This window comes from Peromyscus leucopus, chromosome 6 (assembly GCF_004664715.2).
Source record: "Peromyscus leucopus breed LL Stock chromosome 6, UCI_PerLeu_2.1, whole genome shotgun sequence".
NCBI lineage: Eukaryota > Metazoa > Chordata > Mammalia > Rodentia > Cricetidae > Peromyscus > Peromyscus leucopus.
The window spans coordinates 83,507,753-83,526,109 of record NC_051068.1 but is presented as its reverse complement, the minus strand read 5'-3'; the positions used below and the strand labels follow the sequence as shown (position 1 = coordinate 83,526,109).

General features: G+C 40.7%; 1 protein-coding gene and 1 pseudogene across 5 annotated transcripts in view; one reads left to right on the top strand and one right to left on the bottom strand.

Annotated features, from left to right (window-relative positions):
* LOC119086088 (calcium-binding mitochondrial carrier protein SCaMC-1-like) overlaps positions 1-5,534 on the bottom strand; it is a 57,346-nt gene extending 51,812 nt beyond the window's left edge. For 4 of the 5 annotated variants that reach the window (XM_037207012.1, XM_028879326.2, XM_037207014.1 and 1 more), the window contains exon 1: positions 5,296-5,534. In XM_037207012.1, the coding sequence (XP_037062907.1) occupies positions 5,296-5,481 (186 nt within the window). In that variant the 5' untranslated portion in view covers positions 5,482-5,534. Of the gene's footprint in view, positions 1-3,906; positions 4,108-5,295 lie in introns of those variants that run through there. The other variant, XM_037207015.1, reaches the window with a different exon arrangement.
* A 7,024-nt stretch (positions 5,535-12,558) lies between these two features.
* LOC114699960 lies at positions 12,559-13,138 on the top strand (annotated as a pseudogene).
* Positions 13,139-18,357: the final 5,219 nt, after the last annotated feature.

The window sequence follows — 18,357 nt, the reverse complement described above, 5'->3', positions numbered from 1 at the left end:
GTAAAAGACTGCTTGAGCTGAGATTCACAAGGAAAAACATTTGCTAAGCAGATAAACAGGAGTCAACATTTCTATAATACATGAAATATTTGCATGGAGATAGAACAGATGTTAGTTATAAAAATATAGTAATACTAATGGTGATAATAACCATCAAAATATATTGAGCATTTAGTCCTAAGCAAGTTATGGATATAAGTTCATCTCATCTCTATCCTGCTGTGGAATAATCCTTCTGTACACTTTAAATATGTCAACTGCGATTGGTTAATAAGGAAGTTGACTGGCCAATAGCTTTACAGGACAAGGTTTGGTGGGAGAGCCAAACTGAAATGCTGGGAGGAAGAAGGGCAGAGGTGTCACCAGCAGAGACAGAGAGAAGCAAAATGGGAATGTTGTACTGAGAAAAGGTACCAAGCCACATGGCAAAGTGTAGATAAAAATATGGGTTAATTGAAAATGTAAGAGTTAGCTAGTAACAAGCCTGAGCTATTGGCCAGGCATTTGTAATTAATATTAAGACTTTGAGTGGTTATTAAAGAGCAGCTTCCAGCACAGGAAAACTCCACTTACACTATCCAATTTGCTAAAGATGAAAATGAAAGGAAGAAAAGATTAAAAAAAGGGGGGGGGGGAGAAATGCTACAAAAATTATCTCAAATTAATGGTTCAGGTTGGTGTTTTTCAGTAAGTAGGACATATATCGTGCTCATAGGATGTCTTAGTTAGGATTTCTATTATTATGAAGAGACATCATAAACACAACAATTCTTATAAAGGAGAAACATTTAATTGGGGTGGCTTAAATTTTCAGAGGTTTAGTCCATTAGCATCATGTTGCAACATGGTGTCATGCAGGCAGACATGGTGCTGGAGAAGGAACTGAGAATTCTACATCTTGATCCAAAGGCAGCAAGAAGACTGAGTCTACACTGACTGTAGCTCGAGCATAGGAGACCTGAAAGCCCACCCCGACAGTGACATACTTCCTTCAACAGGCCACACACACCCACTCCAACAAAGCTACACCTCCTAATAGTGCCACTCCCTTAGGGGGACATTTTCTTTCAAACCACCACACGTGACAACAGTATTAAATCACAGTTTGAGAAAATCAGTCTTTGTTTCAAGTGTAGCAGGAGATTCCACAGAGTCATTGCATCTGGCTTGAACTCTGGAGTGCCAGCACCTAGGCTTTGAACTACCTTTTGTTTAAAGTCAGAGATTCTTATCTGAGCTCTTCCTGAAGGATTTCAGAGCCTTTGCAAAATGTAGTCTTAGGACTTGGCAAACCAGATGGTCTTGTGGCTGAGAATTGCTTAGGCAAATGATTCCTTCAAACAACTCCAGGTAAGAAGTTTTGGTATGTGGAAATTGACTGGGAATTTGGAAATTGACTAGGAATAATTTGTGTAACAATAAAAGGAGGCTTTTGCAAAGCTGCAAGTCTCAGTCCATCCGAAGTTGGATACCCCTACTGCAGAGAGCCTAAAATTCATCTTGGAGTAACCCTTCTTCAATGGACCTAAGCAAAACAGAACACTGATGTTCAAGTATCATTCACTCTGACTATATCATGGGAAATGTCTGTATTGTTCTAACATGCCTGAAAACTTACCAACTTCTTACAGAAAAATATAGCAGAGTAGAAGTCTCAACTTCACAGGCAATACAGTAAAGCATTTAAACAAAATTTTAAAATACAACTTTTAAAATGTTGATTTTATGCTTATTTATAATCTACTTGTTTTCTACCTATGGCAGAAATAAAAAGTTTTATTTTCAAAATAAATTTTTGAGAATGATATTAACAATATCACAAAATAAAAAGTCTTGGGCTCCTTTCCCCCACATGCACACATACCAGAAAGCCTAACTATTGACCATACACACCAGAATATCTTTTTGAAACCCCTAAGATTTAGAATCAAGCCAAAAACAGCTACATAATTGGCAGAAGTGAATTATAAGAGCAAGAACAAGTCTCCCTTCAAGCATGATGCCTCTCCCAATTCATTGAAATCAGTACAATGTGGTGATATTGTGTCCCCCAATATATTGTGCACCCTAATAAACTTATCTAGAGTCAGAAAACAGAATAGCCATTAGATAGACATAGAGACCAGACAGTGGTGGCACACACATCTTTAATCCTATCACTTGGGAGGCAGAGATCCATCCGGATCTCTATAAGTTCAAGGCCACACTGGAAACTGAGCCAGGCATGTTGACACACACCTTTAATCTCAGGAAGTGATGGCAGTAAGCAGAAAGGTATATAAGGCATGAGGACCAGGAACTAGAGCCTTTTTAAGCTTTTAGCTTTTAGCAGCAGTTTATCTGAGATCCATTCAGATGAGGACTCAGAGGCTTCCAGTTTGAGGAAACAAGATCAGCTGAGGAGTTGACAAGGTGAGGTTGGATGTGGTTTGTTCTGTCTCTCTGATCTTTCAGAGTTCACCCCAATACCTGGCCCTGGGTTTGTTTTTATTAATAACACCTTTTAGGATTCATCTACAGTACAAGGCCAGATAGACTCTCTTCATGATCAAGTTCCTACAAGACAAAAAACAACCAGAGGTAGCCACCCAGCTTCCCTAGCATTCCAACATAGTTTCTGGGAGGCCCAGCCAAGTCTTACTATACATGGGCCACTGGAGTAGCAATATGGTTGACTACTTGCAGTTAGACAGAAACCAAAAAAAGGGCAGTTGGCTCAAAGAGTATAGTGACAAGTACATAAATCTTGATATTATCTCTCTGTTCCTGCTGGGTTTGGTAGTAAATCAGAAATATTAGTTAACTTCATAACCACTTTTAAAACTGAGCTGGTAGCCCTCAGAAACACAGTAGGAAGCTTAACCAAATTTGTTCTATAGAGATTCTAGTTTATACACACACCCACAGGCCACACTCAACCAATAATTACCCAGACAAGGAATGCTCAACTCCATCCATTACAAAGAATCATAGAGACTGGAATTGCTGGACCCAGAAAGCCAAGGAGTAGCTCCACTCATCCAAAATCCCTGCCTGAAGACACCAGATAAGGACAGCCCAACACACATGCATTTTAGAAAAGCACAGTAACTCAATTTCCCTGACCTAACATATCAGACAAATACTAAGCCAAAAGCCCAAACCTATAGCTCTAATTTGACAAAGAGGAAGACTCAATGGAATATTTCTAAGAAACACAGTCTGCGGTGGTTTGATTAAAAATTATCTACATAGGTCCATAGGAAGTGGTACTATTAGGAGGTGTGGCCTTTTTGGAGGAAGTATGTTTCAGTCACTTCCTGCTGCCTGCCAGTCTAGATACAGAACTCTCAGCTCCTTCTCCAACACCATGTCTGCCTGCACACCACCATGCTTCCTTCCATGATGATAACTAACTAAACCTCTGAACTGTAAGCCAGCCCCAGTTAAATGTTTTCCTTCATAGGAGTTGCTATGGTCATGGCGTCTCTTCACAGCAATAGAAACCCTAAGTCACAGGCTCTGATCTCAAGGTCTGATCTCTGATCTCACCTGTCCCAAGAAGTACCTGGTCCTAAATCTTGAAACCAGTCTAAGACTCTGTCCAACTGTACTCAAATTCCTCTTCTGGAGAATATATGCTATGAGGCAATCAGACCAGAAGGCACTTAAAAATCTAACAAGAAGCACTACCCAGCACATGAACAACGCCATCAGCCGAGCCAAGTAGCAGAGACCATGCAACAAGCTCTACTTACCTAATCATCACTTTGCCCTTCCAGAATCTTAGGCTAAACTAAATAGTGGATGCATAGTCATGACAAAATGCAAAAATACATAGACCAGACAAATGGACTGCCTCCCCAAACACATAAACAATAAATACAAGACGTTAAGGATTATGAAGAATCAGGGATTTGGACTCACTTTTCAGGCCCAGCAGCAAGCAGAAAATCACACAGTACTAGCCCAAGGGTTTCCATTCTGCTGCCCTCTGGGCTCTGTGATTCCTATACAGTCTCAGGTCCAAAGCTACTGAGTCAGGTTGGGCGGCGGTGGCGCATGCCTTTAATCCCAGCCCTCGGGAGGCAGAGCATGTGAAATTATCCTGAAATGCACCATTACAGTGAGATATTGTAAGTTAATGCCTTCACCAGGGCATTTAGGAATTACCAAGTGGAAGACATAACAGCTTCTAGGTTAAAGATCACATGAAGGATTCAATTTCCCTGACACGGTGCAACTTCCTTGATTAAGAGCACTTAGCTTAATTTCAGATCCCTGAACAGGGAGAGCAACACCCCAGCATGTTGTGACATGCTTGCAGGCTTGGGAGTATTCCTCCCAGCAGACTCTAGGCTAGGGCAAGGGTGCAGAGGACTAAGTTTTAGAAGCTGACATCATGGTACCAAGATATTGAAACTGAAAATTAGCCAGTTTGCAAACAGTTATCCATGCTTACTTGGTTTTAAGCTCTGCAGAACCAGGTCCTATAAAGGCAGCACTTCCAATAGATATCAACTTGGAGAATTTAAATTGGTCCTTATCTCTCACCCTGCATAAAAAGCAGTTCCAAATGAATCAAAGATTTCAACGTTAAATGTGAAACTGAAAGTTCCAAAGGACAGAGTAGGGAGTACACTTAAGGCTAGAGTGAGGAATTTCTGAATAGGACCCCTCAAGAAGGAAATAGGGCCAAGGATCAACAAATGGGATTCCGTGAAATTAAAAGGCTTCTGTTAATCAACTAAAGAGGCAACCTATAGAACAGAAAAAAATAAAATCTTTGCCAGCCATTAGTATCTCGACTATACAAAGAGCTCAAGAAACCAAACAAGCCCATTTAAAAATAGATTAATGAACTGAACAGAGAGTTCTGAAAAGAAGAAATGCGTATGGCTAAGAAATCATTGGTGTTAAAACTTCTTTAGCTATCAAGTCAATGGAAATTAAAATGGCATTGAGATTTCATTTGTACACCAGTCAAAACGGCTACCATCACTTAAGAAAAACAGGTTTGCTTTGGTCAAAGGCTAACACAGTCCTGACCCTTCTGGACAGGAAATGTTCAGAACCTCAGAATCTCCTTCCAAAAGCCCGGGAAGTTTTGTCACTACAGATAATGACTATTTTGAGAATGTTGACAACGTGTTTCACTGGGGCTGTGTTATTCCGCATAAAGAATCCCCGCAAAAGGGAACCCCACTCCTCCTCCACAAGCTCAGGAAAGCTCTGGAAAGTCCTGAAAGGGGCAGGGTTGGCCCCGCAGCAGTATTTCCAACATTCCCAGTGCCGCATTCTCTCTCGGTGGCTCACCTTCTCAGAGTTGGAACCAAAGGAGGAATTCCAGTTGTACAGCCCATCCCTGAGCTCCAAGATGTCCACCACACCATCCCCATTGCGGTCCAGGTCTTCGAAGAGGATCTCATAGGCCAGGCGGTCATAATCACTCTGGCAGGCCGCGGGGGGCAGCACAAAGCCCCGCAGCAGCCAGCGCAGCATGGCCCCGCGGCGGCGGCCGCCACGATCCTCCCCGGGGCACCGGCTCCCCCGGTGGCGACCGACGTCTGGCGCGCCCGCCCCGCAGCAACCGCCTGAGACGCGAGCAGCGCCACGGTTCTGCCGCGGAACCCTGGCGAACCGGGAGTGCTGCCCGGTGGGAACCGGGGCTCCGCGCGCGCCACGCCACGCACCGCACCGCCCGCACCGGAAGCGGGGCGCTGGGGCGCCTGAGGCTGGGACCACTCGAAGCTGGGGACCCCCCAGCCCTGAAGGCGCCGTCGGAAGAGGTTGTGAGTGTGAAGTCCTGCGGAGGGCTGCAAAGGGCAGCACTCTTCCCGGTAAGTGTGCAATCTGCTCGCACAGAATTAGCAAGAAGCAGCTTCCCGGGGGGCCTCTCTCAAAGGTCTATGGTGTGTCAACTAAGGGTGGATTCTCCTCTGTTGTGTTCCTTGAAGAAGAAGAAAAGGAGGAGGAGGAGGAGGAGGAGGAGGAGGAGGAGGAGGAGGAGGAGGAGGAGGAGGAGGAGGACGAGGACGAGGAGGAGGAGGAGGAGGAGGACGAGGAGGAGGAGGAGGACGAGGAGGAGGAGGAGGACGAGGACGAGGACGAGGAGGACGAGGAGGACGAGGAGGACGAGGACGAGGAGGAGAGGAAGAGGAAGAAGAAGAAGAAGAAGAAGAAGAAGAAGAAGAAGAAGAAGAAGAAGAAGAAAGAAGAAGAAGAAGGAAGAAGAAGAAGGAAGAAGAAGAAGGAAGAAAAGGAAGAAGAAAAAAAGAAAAAGAAGAAGAAAAAGAAGAAGAAGGAAGAAGAAGAAGGAAGAAGATGGAGGAGGAGGAGGAGGAGGAGGAGGAGAAGAAGAAGGAAGAAGGAAGAAGAAGAAGGAAGAAGAAGAAGGAAGAAGAAGGAAGAAAAAGAATAAGAGGAAGAAGAAAAAGAAGAAGAAGGAAGAAGAAGAAGAAGGAAGAAGATGGAGGAGGAGGAGGAGGAGGAGGAGGAGGAGGAGGAGGAGGAGGAGGAGAAGAAGAAGAAGAAGAAGAAGAAGAAGAAGAAGAAGAAGAAGAAGAAGAAGAAGAAAGAAAGAAAGAAAGAAAGAAAGAAAGAAAGAAAGAAAGAAAGAAAGAAAGAAAGAAAGAAAGAAAGAAAGAAAGAAAGAAGAGACAGCCCGGTGAAACAGATGGGCAGCCTGTTCAAAATCACCGTTGTCTACCCAGCCCAGGGAACCAGGACTGAGTTTGTGCTGCTTCGTTCACTATTTACTCTGTCTCACACTCAGGGCTTGAGTGAAGCAGCTGTGCCTCATGCTAAGGGGGAGGGGTGCAAATGGAACTTTTCCCCCTTGGTATCCGGTGCCCTAAAGCCACCCCTCACTCCAGGCATCTGGACAGCATGGAGACTCACCCCGTTCCTAATCTGAAGAAGGAAGGGGACAGCCTGCCCTCCTATCTGTCCCCTGCTGCTGTCTCAAAGAAATGGTGTCCTATTGACCCATTTCCTCCTCCTCATTTCCCATTTCCTTCTGAAGAAACTGCGTTCAGCCGTTACCACCACCAACTGCCTTATTGAACTAATGTATCACAAAACTCCAGACACACTTTAAAGGCTTTGATTTATTAACCAGGTCTTAGGTACACAGTGCCGGCCACGCTCTCCATTCTGAAACATCTCCTTTGTCTTCTGGGATACTACAAGCTACGGCCTCCCCTCTTTCTCTCTCTCTTATGCCCCCTTCCCAGGCTCCTTTGTGAGCCCAGGATCTTCTAAACATGAGGCCTTGAGGAATTGAAATAGATGCACTTAAGGGTAGAAAGATAACTCAGTCGTCATTTCTGTGAAGCTTTGTGCCCTCTGGTCACATTCTCTGAAAGGTAGCAGGAGAGTATAGGCCCAGTTTTTTGTTTTTAGTGGGTTTTTTTTATATGTGTAAGTGTATACTCTGTGTGTGTGTGTGTGTGTGTGTGTGTGTGTGTGTGTGTGTGCCAGCACATCCTAGAAGATGGTATAGGACACCCACACACGCACACTCCCAGAGCTGGAGTTACAGGTGGTTGTGGGCCTGAGAACCGAACTCTGATCATCTGGAAGAGCAACAAAAGCTTTTAACATCTGATCCATTTTCCGACTCCCAAGACCTGTGTCTTTATGTGAATTTTTTTCTTGTTCAAGCCCAAATCTTACACCATAAAGTTCATTTATTTCTTAAAATAGTACTGCTTTACATGTATTTTATGATGTTACTTATTCCATATATGTCTTTTTATACCACATGTTTTTAAATGCTAATGGCATAAATATAAGGTAACATTGAACCTGCTCTTATAGAACACTCAACATCTAATACACTCTAAGGTGAAATGCACCTTAAGTGATGTAATAAATACATGACCAAATCTCATAAAATATATATTTGAATTGTATTACTTCATAGAATAAATTCATAAATTAACAATAAAACAAAGCTATTTAGAAAATGTAAGTACTGAGCATTTATAATTATTAAAGACCATTTTTCTTTAAAAGATAATTGTAAGAAACAAACAACATATTGTGGAGATTATAACATGTCAGAGCTAAATGTATGACAGTAATAAAAAGGATATAAAGGAGAACATGGATGTATCTGGCTAAAAACTCTTTGCAGGATGTGTGATAAACATATTTTAAATACATACAAGCCAGCTGTGTTGGCTGCCTTTTAATCCCAGTAATCAGCCGGAAGCAGGCCTATGAGTTCAGGGGTCGTTTGGGCTACATAGTGAAATTCTGAGATGCTATCAAAACAGAGAGGGGCAGGGAAAAGGATAGGAAACCTCAATAACAATGTCAACCAGTTAAGATTTCTAGAGCACTATGTGCAACAATAACAGAATATCTATCTTTTTCCTTCACTTGCACATGTAAAAATCACTAGAAGGGGCTGGAGAAATGTCTCAGCAGTTAAGAGCACTGGCTGCTCTTTCAGAGGTCCCAGGTTTGATTCCCAGTGTCTACATGGCAGTTCACAACCGCCTGTAACTCCAGCTCCAGGAGATCTTATACTTTTTTTTTCTGTCCTACTCAGGCACCAGGTACATACATGGTGCATAGACATAGATGCAAACAAAACACATATATTTTTAAATTGTAACGACCGTGTATGGTACATAAAACAAGTGAACACATTTTAAATGATTGAACTTATACAGATATACTCTCTGACTCCAGTGGAATTACAGTAGAAATTAATCACAAAAAGATAGAAGTACCAAAATATGGGAAAATTAAGTAACATTATTTTTAATGACATGCTAAGAATTTGAAATCACAAAGGGATTTACAAAATATTTTGAAATCTTAAAGGGAAACGACAACTCACCTACTACAGCAAATACATCAGAATAACATGCAGTCTTCCATGGCAACCCTAAAAGCTAGGAAAGCGTGAAACAGTGTATCCCAACCCTGAAAATAAATAACTGCCAACTAAGACTGCGATAACCAACAAAGCTGTCTTTTGAACCTGATAGTGAAATAAGACATTTAAAAACAGACATCGAGGGCTGGAGAGATGGCTCAGCTGTTAAAGGCTAGGCTCACAACCAAAAATATAAAAACAGACATCGACTAGGGCAATTCATGACCACCAAGCCAGCACTGTGGCAGATTCTTAAAGAGATGCTATACACAAAGACACAGAGAAAGAAATCCTAATTACAATACCACAAAAGTGAGTAAATTTCATGATAGGAATGGATAAACAAAAGAGACCTTAAAAGGAATTCATTATGTCAACACACTAAACCAGCAAACCCCTAATACTAACAGAAGAGCGATAAATGAATAAACAGTATCCTTCAAAAGGAGTAACAACCAATAAAATCACAGGAATTAGTAAATGACCCCTAACTGTTACTTCACAGTGGTTCCAAAACATCACCAAACAGGTACAGACTGGCTGACCGGATTCAAAGACTAGAGCCTGCAAGATTACCCAGTGAATAAAGACACTTACACCTAGTGGCCTAAGTTCCTAGAGCCCATGTAAAGATCTGACTCCACAAAGTTGTTCACTGGCCTCCACATCCATGCTACATATCATACACAAAAAATAATAATAAAGTTTTTTAAAACTAAATTCAACTTCCTCTTGTCTTCAAGAAACACACCTACAGACTAAAAGTCAAACAATAGACTCCAATCTATCAAGCAAGAAAAAGCCAAAAACAGGCTAATTGTAACTATCGTGATATCTGATAAAGTAGACTTCAAAATTAGAAGAAATGACTACTACATACTAATAAAAGGAATTCCTATCAAGAAGACATAACGCATGTAAATGTATGTGCACTGAATGGTGGTGCTCCTCATTTCAAAAACTAAACACAATGAATATAAAAGGTCTGATAAGTCCTGATACAATAATAGTAAGTAACTTCAAAACCCCACTCTTATCTTTAAATAGGTCATTCAAACTAAAAACCAAGAGAGAAACCAGCGTTTTACTACGCCTTAAATCAAATGGACCTAACAAATATCTACAGAGCATTCCATCCATCAGAAATGAAATACAGTCTCAGCAGCCCATGGAAACCTTCTCTAAAATATACCATCCTATGTCACAATTAACAAATACAAAATTGTGGATCTTCTCAGGTCATAATGGGATAAACTAGAAATCAGTAGCAACAGAAACTATAGACCACATAAACACTTGGAGGACTGAACAATACACATTTGAGTGATCAGTGGATCACTGAAGAAATCAGGAAGGAAATGTTTGAATTCCCAGAATCAAATGGGAATAAAAGCACAGCTTACTAGAACCTCAGTGATACACCTAAGGCAGGTCTAAGAAGAGCTGTAACTAGGAGTGACTGCATTTTTAAAAGTCTGATCTCACGTAAATAACCTAATGATGCAGTAGAAGGTCTTAGAAAAATAAGAACGAGCCAAACCCAAAAGTAGTGGGTAGAAAGAAATAGTAAAGATCAAAGCAGAGACCAATTGAATGGAGGTTAAAAGAATAATAAACAACAAAAATTTTATTCTCTGAATAAAACAGAAGATTTTGTCAAAGCTCCAGGCAAGCTAGTCAAAAGAAATAAGAACCCCAAATTGATAAAATTGCAGATGGAAAGATGGAGGTTATAACAGATTCCAGTGAAATCCAGAAAATCATTGAGAAGTGTTTTGAATTTTTTTATTCCAAAAAACTGGAAAATCTAGAAGAAACTGATAGCTTCCTAGGCACATATTACCTACCAAAATCAAATGAAGATGTAAAGAACTTAAGCAGATCCGTATCAAGCAATGGGTTTAAAGTAGTAATAAGAGGCTCCCCGCCAAACCAAACCAGTGGGGACTCATGAACTGTGGACCAATAGCTGTAGAGCCTCCATGGAACTAGACTAGGCCCTCTACATAAGCGAGACAGTTATTTAGCTTGACCTGCTTAAGGGGCCCCTAGCAGTGGGATCAGAATCTGTCTCTGCTGCATGAGCAGGCATTTTGGAGCCCAGTGCCTGTGGTGGGACACTTTATACAGCCATGGTTCAGGGGAAGGGACTTGGACCTGACTCAACTGAATGTACCAGGCTCTGCTGACTCCCCATGGGAGTCTTTGCCTTAGAGGAGGTGGGAATTGGGAGTGGATTGGTGGGAAGCTGGGGGGCACCTGTGGTTGGAAAAAAAGAAAAAATGTACTTTGAGTAGTTGGTTATGATAACTTTGGAAGAAATCCATGTTAAAAGTTTTCAGGTATGGTGAAGCAAATGTGTGACTGCTTGGGTGAATTTTGTGATTCTTCCTTCTTAATGTTATTCTTATTTTTCCAGGAATTCAGAAAATGTTAGATTACTAAGAGGCTGGTATATTACACAAGTCTGTTCCTTTAGAAAATATCAATGATGATCATGTCAGGGTGGTGCCTTGAGAAAAGGGAATTTTGTGTTCTTTCCTCACTGAGCATACTTTACTCTCTGCCTCTAGGTCCTTGGCTTTTAAAACCAGTAATTCTGTTTAAAAAGTGGGCTGATTAAGAAAAAATAGTCTCCCCAACAAGAAAAGTCTGAAACCAAATTCCACCAAACCTTTAAGGGAGAACTATCAAACTGTTCCACAAAATAGAGAAGAAACACTGCTAAGCCTATTCTGCACAGCCACTATAATCTTGGTATCAAAACTAGACAAAGACACGAAAAAGAAAATTAGCATCTATTTGTTTGATGAACACAAATCCAAAACTTCGCAGTAAACCTCATACAAATAGTCATCAATAACACATTGAGACAGCCATTCACTATGACAAAGTTGGTTTCATACCAGGAATGTAAGTCATTCAATATACATAATTAATGTAATTCTACATTTAGTTAGATATAGGGCAGAAGTTACATGATCATTGCAATGGATACAGAAATGGCCACTCCAGACAGAACAGGTAGGCAAATGCAGGCAGACTCACTGCTGGACCAGAGACCTTGCCAGCCCCCAGAATTCCAGATAGGCCTCCTGCCCATGGACCTCCTCCACTCTGTTGGTGGACCCCCATCCTCTACTCATCGTCTTGTCCCAACCCTCAACTTAGGCAGAGACTCCTTGCTGGACCAGGGGTTATCTTAGCTTCCAGAACTCCAGGTAGGTACCTGCATACAGACCTTCTCCACTCTCTTGGTACCCCCCTCTGCTGCCCCCAGACACTATCCCCAATCACTCCTCCCCTCCTCACCACCATGCCACAGCCCCCAACTCAGATGGAGATTCCCTACTCAAGAAGAGGCCACACTGGCCACCAGAAGTCCAGCCCCAAACTCTGGCAGAGAGCCCCTGCTCAACCACAGTCCACACAAACCAGAGGACCAGAGAGGAAAAGAAACCAAGGAACCAAACTCCCACCTAACAAAGACAAACTTAGAAATCATCACCTAGATCTATAATCACCCCAAACCCAGATGCCTAGATGCCAGGGTAAGAACACAATCAACAACAGCCAAATCAATATTTCACCACCAGAGGCCAGCTATCCTACTACAGAAAGCCCTGACTATTCCAACATAGCTGAAGCATAAGAAAAAGACCTTAGGTCTTTCTGGACCTGGCTGAGCAGGAGGCGCCATCATGGGGGTTGACATTCGCCACAACAAGGACAGAAAGGTTCAGCGCAAGGAGCCCAAGAGCCAAGACATCTATCTGCGGCTGCTGGTCAAGTTGTACAGGTTTCTGGCCAGACAAACCAACTCGACCTTCAATCAGGTTGTGCTGAAAAGGTTATTTATGAGTGGCACTAACCGGCCACCTCTGTCCCTGTCCGGGATGATCCAAAAGATGAAGCTTCCTGGCGGAGAGAACAAGACAGTTGTGGTTGTGGGGACAGTCACAGATGATGCGCGGATTCTCGAAGTGCCTAAACTGAAGGTGTGTGCACTGCAGGTGAGCAGCCGCCCCGAAGTCGCATCCTCAAGGCTGGGGGTAAGATCCTCACCTTCGATCAACTGGCCCTGGAGTCTCCCAAGGGCCGTGGCACTGTGCTCCTGTCTGGTCCTTGGAAGGGCCGAGAGGTATACCGGCATTTTGGCAAGGCCCCAGGAACCCCACACAGCCATACCAAACCCTATGTCTGCTCCAAGGGCCCAAGTTCAAATGTGCCAGAGGCAGAAGGGCTAGCCGCGGCTACAAAAACTAACCTTGGATTTTACTGTTATTTAAAAAAAAAAAAAAAAGCTTTGAATGTTGAAAAAAAAAAGACCTTAAAACCAACCTTTTGAAGATGTTTGAAGTCCTTAAAAAATAATAGAATAAATCCCTTAAAGAAATCAAGAAAAAGATGAACAAAAAATTGGAGGAAATGGATAAATCCACATAAAAAGCCAAGGGGAAAAAATAAACAGTTGAAGGAAATGAATAAAATGTTTCAAGACCTGGAATTGGAAATAGAAGCAATAAGAAAAACACAAACTAAGGAGATTCTGGAAATGAAAATGGGTAAGCAAACAGGAACTACAGATGCAAGTTTCACTAACAATACAAGAGAAGAGAGAATCTCAGTCATTGAAGATTAGATAGAAGAAATAGATACATTGGTCAAAGAAAAATTTTAAATCTAAAAAATTCCTGACACAAAACATCAAGGAAATCTGGGACATTATGAAAAGACTAAACCTAAGAATAACAGAAATAAAAGAAGGAAAAGGATCCCAGCTTAAAGGCCCAGAAAATGTTTTTAACAAAATCACAGAAGAAAATTTTCTTATAAAATAACTTAAAGAAGGACACCCCCATAAAGGTACAAGAAGTATGTAGAACACCAAATAAATTGGACCAGAATAAAATCCCCTCACCACATAATAATCAAAACACTAAACACACAGAACACAGAAAGATATTAAAAGACTTAGTAACATATGAAGGTAGACCTATTAGAATTACACCTGACTTCTCACTGTAGACTCTAAAAGCCAGAAAGGCCTGGAAAAAATGTACTGCAGACTCTTAAGAAACCACAGTTGCTAGCCCAGACTACTATACACAGCAAAATTTTCAATCACTATAGATGAAGAAAACACAAACTTCTATGATAAAGTCAAATTCAAACAGTATCTATCTACAAATCCAGCTCTACAGAAGATACTAAAAAGAAAACTCCAACCCAAGGAGGTTGGTTAACTACACCCATGAAAACACAGGAAATAAATCTCACACCAGCAAAACTAAAAGAAGGGAAACACCCACATACCACCAATAACAAAATAACAGGAATTAACAATCATTTGTCATTGATATCTCTCAATATCAGTGGTCCCAATTCCCCAAGAGAAAAGAACATAATAACAGAATGGATGTAAAAACAGGATCCATCCTTCTGCTGCGTACAAGAAACACCCCTCAACATCAAAGATAGACATTGCGCCTGAGTAAGGGGTTGAAAAAAGATTTTCCAAGCAAACTCTAGAACAAAAAGAAGTAAGCACATCCAATAGGAGTAGATGGCAGGAAATAATCAAATTGGTGTGAAATCAATAAAATAGAAACAGAGAACACTACAAAGAATCAGTGAAACAAAGAGTTAGTTCTTTGAGAAAAATGAACAAGATAGACAAACCCCTATTCAAACTAACAAAGGAGAGAGAATATTCAATCAGAAATAAAAAGGGAGACATAACAACAGACACCATGGAAATCCAAAGAATCATTAGGTCATACTTTTAAAAACCTGTACTTCACAAATTTGGAAAATCTAAAAGAAATATATAATTTTCTTGATAGATACCATTTTAAATGTTAAATCAAGTTAAATCAAGATCAAATAAACAATTTAAATAGACCTATAACCTCTAAGGAAAAAGAAGCAGTCATTAAAATCTTCCAACCAAAATAAGCCCAGGCCAAACAGTTTTAATGCAGAATTCTACTAGACTTTCAAAGAAGACATAACACTAAGAATCCTCAAGTTTTCCACAATATAAAAACAGAAGGAACATTGCCAAATTCATCTTATGAAGCCACAGTCACCCTAATATCCAAGCCACAAAAAGATTCAACAAAGAAGGAGAATTACAGACCAATTTCCCTCATGAACATAGATGCAAAAATACTCAATAAAATACTTGCAAACTGAATCCAAGAACACATCAAAAAAAATCATCCACCATGACCAAGTAGGCTTCATCCTAGAGATGCAGGGATGGTTCAATATATTAAAAAATCAGTCAATGTAATCCACCATATAAAGAAACAAAGAAAAAACATGTGGTCATCTCATTAGATGCTGAAAAGCCTTTGGCAAAATCCAACACCCCTTCATGATAAAAGTCTTAGAAATATTAGGGATACAAGGGACACACATACCTAAATTTATAATAAAGGCAATTTACAGCAAGCCTATAGCCAAGATCAAATTAAATGGAGAGAAATTCAAAACATTTCCACTAAAATCAGGAATAAGACAAAGCTGTCCATTCTCTATTTATCTATTCAATATAGTACTTGAAGTTCTAGCTAGAGCAATAAGATAACTGAAGGAAATCACGGGGATAAGAATTGGAAAGGAAGAAGTCAATGTATCGTTATTTGCAGATGATATGATAGTATACATAGCAACCCAAAGAATTCTACCAGGAAACTCATACCACTAATAAACACTTTCAGCAAAGTGGTTGGATAAATTAACTCAAAACAATCAGTAGCCCTCCTATCTATAAATGACAAATGGACTGAGAAAGAAATAGGGATACAACACCATAGCCATAGATAATATAAAATATCTTGGGGTGACTCTGACCAAGCAAGTGAAAGACTTATATGACAAAAACTTCATGTCTTCAAAGAAAGAAATTGAAGAAGGTATCAAAAGATGGAAAGATCTCTCGTGCTCATGGATTGGTAAGATTAACATAGTAAAAATGGCCATCTTACCAAAAGCAATCTACAGATTCAATGCAATCCCAATCAAAATTCCAGCACAAAATTCTTTACAGACCTTGAAAGGACAACACTCAACTTCATATGAAAAACAAAAAACCAGGACAGCTAAAACAATCCTGTACAATAAAAGAACTTCCAGGGGTATCACCATCCCTTATTTCAAGCTATACCACAGAGCTGTAGTAATAACACACGTTATTGGCATAAAAACAGATTCCTTGATCAATGGAACCAAATTGAAGACAAACACACACCCATGGACACCTGATTTTTGATAAATAAGTTCCCGGACCAAAGCTGCCACACCCACTTTCACTACATTGCCCACTCAGGCTTCTGCTGCTGCTGCCGCTGCTGCCGCCACTGCCACTGCCGCCGCCACTGCCGCCACCGCCGCCACCGCCGCCACTGCTCACCCCGGCCCCTCATGCCTCACAGCCCCTCTGCCACAGCTGTTGCAGCAGATTTGGTAAGACACTTGGGAAGTCCAAAGAACGTCTTTCCCACATTAAGGATGGGAAATATCACAATGCTGGGAATTAGGACTCTGTATAGTGCCACAATGGATGGCTTGAAAATAGAAAAATAAATAAAAATGAAGGGATAACTGACTTAGCTGGAGTTGACATAATGCTGCTTATAATTACCATCAGCTTGGTAATACATATTTTATCCTTTAAAAAGTGGTTTGGAGGCCGGGCGGTGGTGGCGCACGCCTTTAATCCCAGCACTCGGGAGGCAGAGCCAGGCGGATCTCTGTGAGTTCGAGGCCAGCCTGGACTACCAAGTGAGTTCCAGGAAAGGCACAAAGCTACGCAGAGAAACCCTGTCTCGAAAAACCAAAAAAAAAAAAAAAAAAGTGGTTTGGTAACTGTGACAAATATGAAAAGTTGACTGACAAGACACAAGCCTTAAAAAGACTTATTAGAAAATAATAAAAATACTCAGACACAGACAGAGGAATTTAGACAAGAACGTACCACACCACTGCATGATGAAACTGAAGAGGGACAGTTTAGGGGCTTTAGAAAAACAACTTTAGTTTATCCAGTTACTATACAAGAACAACCAGCAGAGAATAGGCACCTCTGAAATTATACAGAAGTTAAATGGAATCCTATAGAAATATTAGATTTGAGGAGATTTAAGGAAGCAGTCGTTTTATATGGTATGCATTGACCTTATGTGAAGTAGATGTTAAATTCATGGGCAACTCATAACAGAATTATCCTGAAGACTGGAAAGAATTTAGCTACAGCAATTTTGGGAGCTGGTCCTTGGTTAGAGTGGCAAACATAGTGACCAGGGGAAGCTAGGGTATTAGAACAACAAAATAGGGCTAGAGGCATTAGTATTTCCCAAGACCAGCTTCTAGATGAAGGCCAATATGCTGAGTTGCAAAGACAGTTCAAATTGATGATCCCACTTCGGCCTCATGTCATTTAGCAGCCTCAAATGCTTGGGCCAAGGTTAAAGAATCAGGAAAGAGAGCTGAGTCATTTACTAAAATTACTAAAATTATGCAAGGCCCAAAAGAAGCCTTCACTGATTTTTCTGTCAAGATTGACTTCAGTTGTAAATAGAATAGTATCAGATCCAGAAGTCAAACAAATATTAATTGAATCTTTGGCTTCTGAAAGTGGTAATTCAGAATATAAAAGAGTGATTAGACCTTTAAAGGTAAGATCTGCACTAATAAATGAATGGATTAGAAATACAGCTGATACTGGATCTCACGCTTATGATGCTACTTTGACAGAAGTGATTTCTAAAAATTTTAAGAAAAATCAAAATATCAGATGTTTTAATTGTGGTAACAAGGTCACCTGAAAAGGGATTGTAGGCAAGGCACCCCTAAAAACAATGTTTTTTCTAGAGATGATCCAAATAGAAGGCCCCAGCCTTCTGGAGTGTGCAGAAGGTGTGGCAAAGGCTGGCATTGGACTAATGAATACAGATCAACAAGGGACAGGGACTCTTGCCATTGAGAAACAACTTAAGGGCCCTTTCACAGACCCCAATATCAAATTTTGTTCAATCATTCCCTGTCAGCATTGGAGAAACTCATCCATAGAGAAATTAAAAGACTTAATGTCTGTTATTAAAAACCATACTGGTCTGGATGTGATCAAGGACAGAACAGCTTTAGTAGATAAAACAAAAAAAAATTGTAAGAAAGACCATAAAACAAATATTTTGGCAAACTTCTTTAAATGATCAAAGACCAAAGCTGAAAATACAAATGAATGACATTGTAATTGAAGGATTACTGGACATAGGTATAGATGTAACCATAATTTCACCAAAATCTTGGCATCTAGATTGGCCTCTTCAGGTAGTAAATATTGAGCTTTTAGGGATTGGAACTTTATCTCGGGTAAAACAAGGTACAAGGTATAAGGCCAGAAGGACAGATAGGAAAATTAAAGCCATATGTGGCTAACATGGCAATGAATTTATGGGGATGTGATTGTTACAGCA